The sequence below is a fragment of the Pteropus alecto genome, unplaced genomic scaffold, assembly GCF_000325575.1.
Source record: "Pteropus alecto unplaced genomic scaffold, ASM32557v1 scaffold398, whole genome shotgun sequence".
In the NCBI taxonomy this organism is placed as follows: domain Eukaryota; kingdom Metazoa; phylum Chordata; class Mammalia; order Chiroptera; family Pteropodidae; genus Pteropus; species Pteropus alecto.
The window spans coordinates 5,986,614-5,998,176 of NW_006442497.1; the positions used below are offsets into that span (position 1 = coordinate 5,986,614).

Below are 11,563 nucleotides of genomic sequence, written 5' to 3' on the forward strand. Positions count from 1 at the left end.
AAGTAAGCATCCAACTATTGAAGAATCACTACTCAAAATTGAAAATGGTCATGTCAGCGTCATAGTTTTTGTGCTGGATTTTTTTGTTTCAAATTATTCCTCTCAGAAGAGAGGGAAAAAATGGTGTAGATGATACAGGCTCTGTCCATGCCTCTGGCAACCAAACTTGTGATGGAAACAAGGAACAGCAGCAAGGAAAAATCGCTTGGGATCTAGGTGAACAAGCCACACAACTAAGGAGAAATCTAAGAAAGCACCCTGTAACTGCAGAAGGTAGGATGGGGTGAGGATATGGGGCCACCTGGTCTTGAGTGGCTGAGACATAGATGGAGGCAGCGGCAGTGACAGCCGCCTCTTAAAGTGACTGCATCCGTGAGCAGATTTTCACAGTCACGGACCTGCTCGCTCTGAGCACCGGTGCCAATTCAGCTGCGCGCAAGGGGCACCAGGGACTTACAGGGAGTCATTGTCGGAGTGAGGGCCCAGGCGAGACTCGCTCTTTACAGAAGTGCCAGCGGTATCCATTGTCCCCTGTTGAGCCCTCCCCTCTCCCAGTGCAGGGCCATAGCTCCACCATAGCCATGATGTCATCAAACTGGATAACAGAGGTCGCTCTGCCCAGAAGATTCCCTGAAACCCCGCCTCCCCCAATTTGCAGCCCCACCCAAGCCACATCCAGGTGTATCCTCAGCGAGTCAGGTGCTCCTTGCTGAGACTCACACTGGAGGCAGCCTCAGTTTCTGGTGTGGCCTTTTGAGGCATCTATAAGCACAGCATCTGTGGATTGCTTGCTGAATCTTAACAGGTGGCCTCGGAAGAGTAGAGACATGGGCTAATTTTGGCCTGCAGCTGAACCCCTCTCAGGACTGTGCCACTGGACACCTACTTCATAAATCCACACAAATAAGACTGGGAGACTTAGGAGCTTTGCGTGGTACATAGAAACAGACTAGGAAAGGCAGCCAAAGTGGGAAGACAAAGAAGCAGAAACCATATTAGAGAACAGAATAGAGATCCAAATATAATGGAGTCAAGTAATCTACCAGATGCAGAGTTCAAAAGTTCCTAAAGACGCTTAATGAACTTTTGGGAAGTGTAGATAAATTCAGTGAGAACCTCAACAAAGAGATAAAAAACAAAAATGAAAATGGAAATTATAAAAGGGAACCAGTCTGAAATGAAGAATACATTGTCTGAGATGAGAAGTATATTAAATGGAATAAACAAAGGAATAAGCAAAGTGAATAAAGAAGAAGATCAAATGCCCTATCTAGAGGACAGGAAAGCCAATCAGGACATTCAATCAGAATGGCAAGAAAAAAGATGCCAAGACTATAAAAATAATTTAAGGAGGCTATGGGACACTATTAAAGCTCGAATATTGGTCTGATCAGCGTACCTGAAGGAAATAAAGATGTTGAACAGCTGTTTGAAGAAATGGTAAAAAACTTCCTTAACCTGGTGAAGGAAATAGACATTAAATCCCAGGAAGCTCAGAGAATTCCAGAATCAGGGATCCAAAGAGGCCCATACGAAGACACATCATAATTAAAATGCCAAAGGTTAAATACAAAGAAAGAATATTAAAAACAGCAAGAGAAAAGCAAATAATTACATATAAGGGAAAACACATAAGACTGGCAGCTAATTTCGCAAAAGAAACTATGCAGGGCAGAAGGGGTGGCAAAAAATATTCGACAGGATAAAGACCCAGGATATACAACCAAGAATAATTTATCCAGCAAAGCTGTCACTTAGAGTTGAAGGACAGATAAAGAGCTTCCCGGACAAAAATAAGCTAAAGGAATTTATCACCACCAAGCCAGTATTACAGGAAATGTTGGAGGGAAAGAAGAAAAAAAAACATGTATCAAAAACATGAATTAAGAATGGTAATAACTACATTCCTATCAATAAGTACCTTAAATGGAAAAGAATTAAGTGCTCCAACCAAAAGGTAGAGTGGCTGAAAGGATAAGAAAACAATATGAAAAGGAAGGGGATGGAAAAAGATATTGTTTTGATGGACCTAGAAGGTAAATTTAAGTCAGACAGTGAAAGATAAACATTATATGATTTCGCTTATATGTGGAATCTAAGGAATAGGAACAAACTAATCAAACACAGACTCACAAATATAGTGGACAATTTGGTGTCGGACAGAGGGCAGGGAGGTTTGGGGGGCTGGGAGAATGGGGTGAAGGGCTAAAGAAGTACAAATTAATAGCACAAATTAGGAGCTTATGGTCACAGGGATGGGGAGCATGGCATAGGGAATGCAGTTAGCATTAATACACTGGCTAGGTGGAGGGTTGGGGAGGGAGGGTGCAATAGTGGGGATCATTTTATGAACTATATAGATGTCTAACTAATGTACTATATACTTTAAATAAATAAAAAAATTATTGCTCTCATGTCTTTATTGCCTCTCTCTGTTATTCCACATATAAAAGAAACTTATTTAAGGTGACCTATCCACCAACAAAGAGAAAAGATCCAGCCTGACACAAAATAACCTATGGTAGGAATCTAACATATAAAATGCAACAAATGAGTGCAATATATGACTTTCAAAAAAAAATCCTGAAGTTTTGATAGACTTATTTTGGTGTTTGTAGAAGAAGGTGCCTGTGTGTGTGTGTGTGTGCGCGCGCGCGCACAAATACATGCTCATGTGTGTTTAAAACTGGTGGATATTTCTTAAAATTACAAATTGTACCAGATTTGAATTTAACTTTACTAGAATTAGAATGCCTATTCGTTAATAGGATAACAACACCCTTTTGTAAATTATTACTCTTCTAAAGAATAGAGGTTATCTGTTTCACAGATGAGGAAACTGAAGCATTTCAAGGACTTGGTAATTTGGACCAAAGACCATTACACTTTAAAACTCATGCATTTTTCTTGTTACCAAGCTATCTAGTGGATTAACTATTGTTTAATATCCACTTTACCATTTAGAAAATTAAGATGTTTATAACGTGGTTATCTTTTTATTTTATTTAGAAACTTGTTTGGAGGTTATGGATGATAAGCCCAGTCCTGGAACCCTAAATGAGAATTCAGAATTTCTCTTCTCCTTTGGAGTTATAGCAGATATTCAATATGCTAATTTAGAAGATGGCTATAATTACCAAGGAAACAGACGGAGATACTACAGACATAGTCTTCTTCACTTACAGGGTGCTATTGAACACTGGAATAAAGAACGCATCCTACCCTGTTGTGTACTTCAGCTTGGAGATATCATCGATGGATATAATGCACAGTATAAAGCATCAGAAAAGTCACTAGAACTTGTTATGAACGTGTTTCAAATGCTTAAAGTCCCAGTTCATCATACGTGGGGAAATCATGAATTCTATAACTTCAGCAGAGACTATTTAACGAACTCTAAACTGAACACAAAGTATCTAGAAGACCAGATTGTACATCATCCTGAGACTGTGACTTCAGGGAATTACTATGCTTATCATTTTGTACCATTCCCTAAATTCCGGTTCATTTTACTCGATGCTTATGACTTGAGTGTCTTGGGCGTGGATCAGTCTTCTCCAAAATACCAGCAGTGTCTGAAGATGCTGAGGGAGCACAATCCAAATTTGGAATTGAATAGTCCTCAAGGTGAATTATTCCTTTGAGCTGAGAATCTAATACATTGTCTTTAAATTCTTCAGCTACCTTTTATTCAGCCGGAAGATGGATGATTAAGGTAAAAGTATATTGTCGCTGTTGTTCAGGGTCAGGATTTCTCACAAGCTTCATGGCACATGGATTGGTTGCACTTGGTTCAAGATGTATTTAACAAATATCTGAATGCTTATTCTGGGCCAAGGACTTTCTCTAGAGCTTAGCTATTCAGAACTGTAAGAATACTGACAGTATCACCTTTTTTATGGATAGAGTGGAGGGAACAAGAAAGGTGGATGGGCAGGACAGATGATAAACAGGATTATTTCTACCATGATAAGTACTACCAAGAAAATAAAGTATAATAATAGAGAAGGACTAGGGGGACTATTTTGGTTTAGGTTGTCACAGACAGCCTCTCCAAGGAGAAAAACATTTAAGCTGAGCCCTAAATGAAGGAGTCATCCTTGGGAAGAGTATTTGAGACAGAGGGAAAAACAAATGCAAAGGCACTAAGCTGCATTCTTGAACGCAGAAAAGGGCTAGTGTGGTGCCGGACGATTTTGAAGTAGCTCAGTGAACACAGTAAAGAATCTTTTATTTTCAGTGTAACGGGAAGCTAGTGAAATAAGCAGAGGAGTGTCAAGACTAGGAGTAAGGTACAATATGATTTATTTGTATATTGCTCTAAATTCTTTTGGTTTCCTGTTTTAAGTCAATTACTGTCAAATGTTCCTAAAGAAAAGTACAAGTGTCCCATGTTAGCTAAGTTCGAATGCCCTGATAAGGACAGAAAAAATTATATTTGACGGATCTAACTTACAGAATTCATTTTAGGACTTTCTGAGCCTCAGTTTGTCCAGTTTAATGGAGGATTCAGCCAAGAACAGCTGAACTGGTTGAATGAAGTCCTTACATTCTCTGACACAAACCAAGAAAAGGTGGTAATAGTGAGTAAGTATTTAAATGATTTGTTTACACTTGCATTTATTTATTTGTTTATATTAAACATCTGTATTTTAGAGAATAGGAAAAGTTAGATTTTAAAGCATATTAACAAAATATTGTGATATCTTTCTATAAAATGAATGCCTAGTTGAAATGTTATTGACAAATGATCTGAATATAAGATTAACAGTTAAGGTTGAGGAAAGAATTATAAAATAACAAAATGTCTTGCCAAATATTAGAGTCTGTGAGTTGACCTTTTAGGTTTCAGAGTAGAATTTCCCCAAATGGGATCAATTTACATAGTAATATTTAAATGAAAAATTCAGTCCAGGCTCCCCATACCAAACCTCAGCCTTAGTGCAGTGGCCACCAAGTAAAGGCCATATAACAGTCACGAGTGTTAGAGACACAACTGGCAGTGAGCACTTATGGTATTAGTATTTTCATTTAGAATCACTTTTGACAGACATGCTGCCATCAGAGATTGTAGGATTCTGGAGATGCTTAAATACACTCAGATGTGCATGTATACACAAAGAACTGAATTTGGATTTGCATTGTAGCTGATGTACTTGGATTAGGGGCTGAGATTAGATCCCTTATTTGAGGGATCTAATTAATGGGGCATAATGGTTGAGAAGACTGGACTGAGGGTCACAAGGATGGAATGCCATTCTGGTTCTTTTTTCTTTGAGCTGTGTGAGCAAATGTCTAACCTGCAAATTGAAATTTTCTCAATATTGCATCAAGTGAAAAATTGTGAACATGAAAACTCTGAAAATGATAGGCTATTCAGATAGTTGACTATAATCTACTGATGTAGTAAAAACAAGTAGATGGAGTAGGGGTGTTTCCACTACCATTAGTATATCAAATGTCATTCACAGTTTGGAAAATATAAGGTACTCTCAAGAATTATTGGCATGATGTGATAGTATTTTGGCTTTACAAAAAGTGGTCTGAAAAACTAGGATACTTTTTGACTTTTCTCAGCTTTTTAGTTTTCCAGTACCAAGGGTCATAAAGTCAAATCTTCTAATTTTAAAGATAAAGAAACTGAACCAAAAGAGTTTACACTACACAGCTAAAATCATACAACTGTCAGCTACTGACAGCTAGAGTCCATGTTTTATGCCCCAATCCCCTTTCCCAGTCTATCCTGTATTTTTCCCATTTCTTTTGCTTATGTCAGTGCACTTCTTTACATTCTCTACTCCTCTAAATTTAAGCAGTCTCTTTAAATTTTTCACTTTTCTGTTAGCTTAGAAACTGATTGAACAAACCTTTAACAACTGAGTGACTTAGATTTTCTTTAGCAAAGTTTAAAATGGCTAATAGAAATTTTCTTTTGTTTTTGTTTGCTTTGGCACTTTCCTTTTGCTACTCAGATGTCATTTTGTCTAATTCTCATCAAGCCATTAGTTGTAGACAGAGAAGTGAAACCCAAGACCCAACCATTCAGACGCTTCTAATAAGACACTGTGGAAATGAGGAATCAGCAAAGGAGAATGAAAATTATTATCCATTGAGGTTGGAGAAAAACTAGGAGGACTGGTGGTATCCTGGAAGTCACATATTTCAAGAAGGGAGCAACTAACTACTTGTATCCAGTGCTGCAGTGATTTGATAGATGAGTCCAGTATGGCATATAAGAGATCTGGAAAGTTACATAGCTACTTTGGACTCTTAGCCCTATCACAGCTTGAAGAGTGACTGTCTGTGTGTGGGTATGCATGTGTGTGCGTGTGCACGTGCATGCAAGGGTGCACTCTGTTAGCCCCTCTCTTTTTTTACTTGTAATACAAATAGATACTAAGCAGAATAAAAATAAACAGTAACAGAAAGAAAAAAGGAAAGTAACTTGACTGGAAGAAGAAGAAAAGACCAGTGAGCTATTGTACTTATACTTCAGAGTGAAAGTGTGGCCTGATATATATCTTGGCATCAGGAATTCGAAATTCTTCCGGCTCTACTTTCACATATCTCCTACGGGACCTAATATGAATAATCCCCACTTTAATAACTCAGTGTTCTTATCTGTAAAATGGCTATGGCTTCTTTGATCTCCTGAAGGTGTTTAAAGTGTCATAAATCAGTTCTTAATAAAACCTTGAGTGTTTATAAAAAAACGATATAAAATCTACTGGCCTGTCCCTAAACTGTTGTTTTATTTAAGAGTATCTCTCTGTGTGTATATAACACTCATACCTAAGGAAATCAGTGAGACCTGATTCCAGCACAGCACCTGCCTGATATCCGGCCACCTTGGCAAACTGCCCTGCACAGGATGCCCTCGGTGTCCCTTGATATTTGTACATCTTGAGACTCTGTAGGGCCATAGAGATCTCAGGGTTCCTGCCTCTACTGTGGCCTCTCTCCCCTTGTGTGTGAACTGTCTTACCCTTCTTTATACCCCAGAGACGTGGGTGTAGATTACCTAGTTCTTCATGTATGTGGATTTTTGCTGGTCTCAATCCATATGAAGTAGCGATATACAATTTTTTTTCTGAGTACTAGTTTTTAGCCATTTATTTTGGTGAAAGAAATATTTCCTAATTGGTTCATAACTCTTCCTCTCTTTAACAGGCCATCTTCCCATTTATCCAGAGGCCTCTGACAGTGTGTGCCTGGCCTGGAATTACAGAGACGCCCTCACAGTCATATGGGCTCATGAGTGTGTGGTGTGTTTCTTTGCTGGTCACACTCACGATGGTGGCTACTCTGAGGATCCTTTTGGTGTGCACCACATCAATCTAGAAGGGGTTATTGAAACAGCTCCGGACAGCCAGGCTTTTGGCACAGTGTATGTCTATCCTGACAAAATGATGTTGAAAGGGAGAGGCAGAGTTCCAGACAGAATTATGAATTACAAGAAGGAAAAAGCTTTCCATTTTTAGTCTGATTTATTTTATCTTTATATAAAGAGGATGATTTAGCCTTGTTTTGTTCCCCTACCTCACCCCCAAATCCTCAGTCTCATTGCGTAGTATTGTAATTGCATAACAAAATATATTTATGGCTTCAGTGTGTGTTGGCTTATAAGACATTCTGAAATGTCATTTTCGTATAATATATCCAATGCTGAAAATTGGAAAGAAAATTAATGAAAGTGGCATGAATAAGCCAGAGAGGAGACTGAAGGGGCATGGGGCTGAGGGGAGGGGAATATAGTCCTTAAAACTTTATTTTAGCCTTACCTGTTTTTTTTTTTTTTTTTTTGGTTTGGTTTGGTTTTGTTTTTTTTACTTTTTACAAGGAAAATATGTTTATGTATTAGCTATGTAAAATTGCTCAAAATTCATAGTAAAAAAATAAGCTTAGGTAAAACTTTTCCTTATTACTCTGTGTGAATGAGCTTTGGACTTTTTTTGCTTAGAATATCCATCATATTGTACTTTTATAGATTTGTGTTCCTATTTTGTAAACAAACCAAAAATAATCAAGTTACTTCACACGTGAATGAATGGTGTTCCCATTCACACAGGTGAATATGTATCCTCCCATGTGAGGCTGTAAGAAGGGCCTTCAAAGAAGTTATATGGTCCTCTTGTGATTCCAACTAAAGCAGGATCAAGTGCAAGAGCAGCTGTGTGCCTGCTAATGTGGTCTGTTTGGGCCACCAGCTAGTGCTGCATGAATTTACCCTTGATTCCCTTTATAGATGAATGGGACATGTTTAACTCAGTTGTCATATATGCTGGCTTATTTGCAGAAACACTTACTAGATGGCAAATGGGGCTGTTTAAGTGCAGAGAAAGGTTGATTCGGGGCTTAAAAAAACAGTACGAGATAAAAAACCAATACTAGTCAACATGAGTGTGCCCACAGAGTACCTACTCACTATAGGGGTGTACAAGTACATTTTCTGTGGCTGCTGTAACAAATTACCACAAACTTAGTGGCTTTAATAACATATTTGTTCTGTTATAGTTCTGGAGGTCAGAATTCTGAAATTATTTTCGCTAGGTTAAGATCAAGATATCAGGGCCATGCTCCCTCAAGGAGATCTAGGGGAGACTATTTCCTTGCCTTTTCCAGCTTCTAGAGCTACATTTCTTGCATTTCTTGGCTTAAGGCCCCCTTCTTTCATCTTCAAAGCCAGCAAGGTAGCATTTTCAAATCCCTTTCTGCTTTGTTGTCATATCACCTCCTCTTCTATATAGTCAAGTCTCTCTGCCTCCCTCTTATAATTGTGATTACACTGAAGGCCCACCCAGATAATCCAGGATAATGTCATCTCAAAATCCTTAACTCGATCACATCTGCAAAATTCATTTTGTTATATAACACTCATAGGTTCTGGGGATTAGGGCCTGGATATCTTTGAGGGCCATTATACATCCTGCCACAGAGGTGACTGTAATGTGCTCCCCGCATTCACCAACTTAATGATGAATGAGACATCCCTAGATACAAATGTGTGAAGAATGGACCGTAGGAATGTGGAGCAGGAGTAAAGTTTTGTGTTTTCTGTTTGCCCCGAGAATACTCGCTGGTGACGTTTGCGCCTGCCATTTACCCTGAGATAACTCATGGATTATAGTCTTAACCTTACCCCCGAAGTTTGCCACAAAATATCTCGCTTTTATTATTATTTTCGCATTGCTCTAGTGTATCAGTAGTCTTTAGAAACAAATAACATCATTCTATTTATAGCATTCTGTTTTTAGTGGTATTTCCATTTACAAAATATAGTAATTCTTAATTGTTGAAAATGTCAAATCCTAGAAAATGTGTTCCTATGTATGATGTTAACATCGTTCTCTAACAGTTGTTAGCTAAAGATTCATTTGATGAATCCTATTTATGTATACATTTCTGTTACATTAAGATTAGAGACAAGTTCTGTTTAAAAATAAATCCAAAAGCAGTTTTTATATTTTATTTTTACATTAAAAAACAGTCAGATTTGCTTCAGCCTCAAAGAGTGTGTTTATGTTAAATTAACGCTGGCAGCAAGCTGCACTTTTTTTATTTAAACAGGAAATGGGTTAAGAATGACTTGAAGAAGGAAAAAAGTGGTTTAAATTGGTGTGGAAGTACATTTCAAGTAGACAGACTAGTATAAGCACTAGCATTGAAGGATATGCTGTGTTTAGGAGAGGCAAGTAGTGCTATGAGGATTCACCAAAAGGTACTGGGGATATGGCAAGAAATAAAGCAGGAAAGGGATAGGCTAGGGCTATGTGGAGAAGAGCCTTGAAAGGCATGCCCAGAGTTAGAATTTAACTTGTTATACAGTGAGTAACCTTCAGGTTTCTGAGCTGGGTGATAGATGGCTAGATATGTGTTTCGGTCAGGCAGTAGATAATGAGAGGCTGATGTAGAATAGTGACAATGGGAAGAAAAAAGGTCCAAACACAGGTTCTGATAATAGAAATATTAAACTTAGTACTTAAATTCAATTGAAAAATAGTTTAAAAGCAATTTCAGCAATACTGTTTTCTAAAGGCAGCACTCCACCAAAAGTTGGTTCCTTTTGTATACTTATAGAGATTTAAAAGGAACTATGTATTCACAGAATTGACAGTGTGGTATGGGAGATGCAGATATGATGAAAGTGTATCTTGAACATAACTTTTTTAAAAATTGGAACATTACTGTCTTTGAAGCACAGAATCAAGCATTACTTGGAGGATGGGTAGGTCCTATATATAATTTGCCAATAAATCCATTTCTTCATGTATGGCTTTAATAGTTATACTAAAAGAGGTATAAAAGCCATAAATAACATGCAAATTAAATGTACACTGGAACACTGAAATCCTTTATGTTACTGACCTTTAAAGTAAATTTCACTTTAATTGCTTTAATATCAGATTTTTTTCCTTTTACCGTATCTAAATCTTAATAAAGAATTTGACTGTCCAGTGGCCATTGTGTAAAACAAAACACATGCATACCTCCTTTAACAAACATTTTTAGGATACTTAATATTGTATTAAAGGCTATAAAAATGGAGAGACCAACTACCGGGTTCATTTTTCACTATCCTGACATAAGATTGGTGCTAATACTTTATAGTGAAATAGTTCCTAAATCTCACGGGACAGTGTCTTGACTACAGAGTTTGATACTAGCCTGTGTAAAAAGTTGCCATCCAGATGCTCTAAAACAGCACTAAGCAACAAATAAAATGCAAGCCGCCTAAGTAAAATATTTTAGCAGTCATATTTAAAAAAGTAAATAGAAACAAAATGAACTTTAATAATGTATTTTATTTACCTCAGTATATCTAAAATATTTCAATGTGTAATCAGTATAAAAATTAATTCTTTTTTATACTATGTCTTTAAAATCTAGTGTGTATTTTTGTACTTATAATCCATTCATTTGAACACTGATTTCATTTGAAATATGTGATCTGTATTTAGATATAAAATTTGCAGTTGAAGTAGATTCATGTACCCAAGTTGTTCCAAACACACTTAAAATAAGCATTCTAAGAGTTCCAGACACTCTTAAGTTTTCTAATAACTAAGTTGATATGTTTTTAAATTTAAAAAAATGAAAACTTCTTTGCTCTAGCCCCATTTCAAGTGCTCCGTGCAACATATGGCTAGTGGCTACTGTATTGGAGAGTACAGCTCGAAAGTGGTCTCCCCGGGTCTTCATTAAAAAAATGTATAGACTTTGGTCTTTCTTTTTTTTTTTTCATTTACAATGTAATTAATATTCCCTATTTCCTTTTTGGTTCCAAATTCCTTTATTCTGTCTTTCTTTCCAAAACATGCTTGTTCATTTGGTTCATCTGAAGTCCTCATTTAGTTCATGGCATTATACCAGTTAAATATAATGAGATTAGTTCAGGGGTACGGCCCTCTCTTAAACCTTTATTTCTATGTAATTAACCAAACCCTGTTTCCCTCTATTTTAATCATGTGCAACTCTGTAAGCAATTTGTATTTTCAGAGTGTGCTCATATTATCTAGTTTAATCCTTGCAACTGTATAAGTAAGTAGAAGATTTAGTATTAATC

The 11,563-nt window shown here is 37.2% G+C and overlaps 1 protein-coding gene across 3 annotated transcripts in view; it reads left to right on the forward strand.

Annotated features, from left to right (window-relative positions):
- ADPRM (ADP-ribose/CDP-alcohol diphosphatase, manganese dependent) overlaps window positions 1-9,256 on the forward strand; it is a 14,711-nt gene extending 5,455 nt beyond the window's left edge. The window contains exons 2-4 of one of the 3 annotated variants that reach the window (XM_006922396.3): window positions 3,010-3,627; window positions 4,471-4,587; window positions 7,171-9,256. In XM_006922396.3, the coding sequence (XP_006922458.1) occupies window positions 3,027-3,627; window positions 4,471-4,587; window positions 7,171-7,481 (1,029 nt within the window). In that variant the 5' untranslated portion in view covers window positions 3,010-3,026 and the 3' untranslated portion in view covers window positions 7,482-9,256. Of the gene's footprint in view, window positions 1-3,009; window positions 3,628-4,470; window positions 4,588-5,972; window positions 6,728-7,170 lie in introns of those variants that run through there. The other 2 variants (XM_006922397.3, XM_006922398.3) reach the window with 2 other exon arrangements.
- The last annotated feature ends 2,307 nt before the right edge of the window (window positions 9,257-11,563 follow it).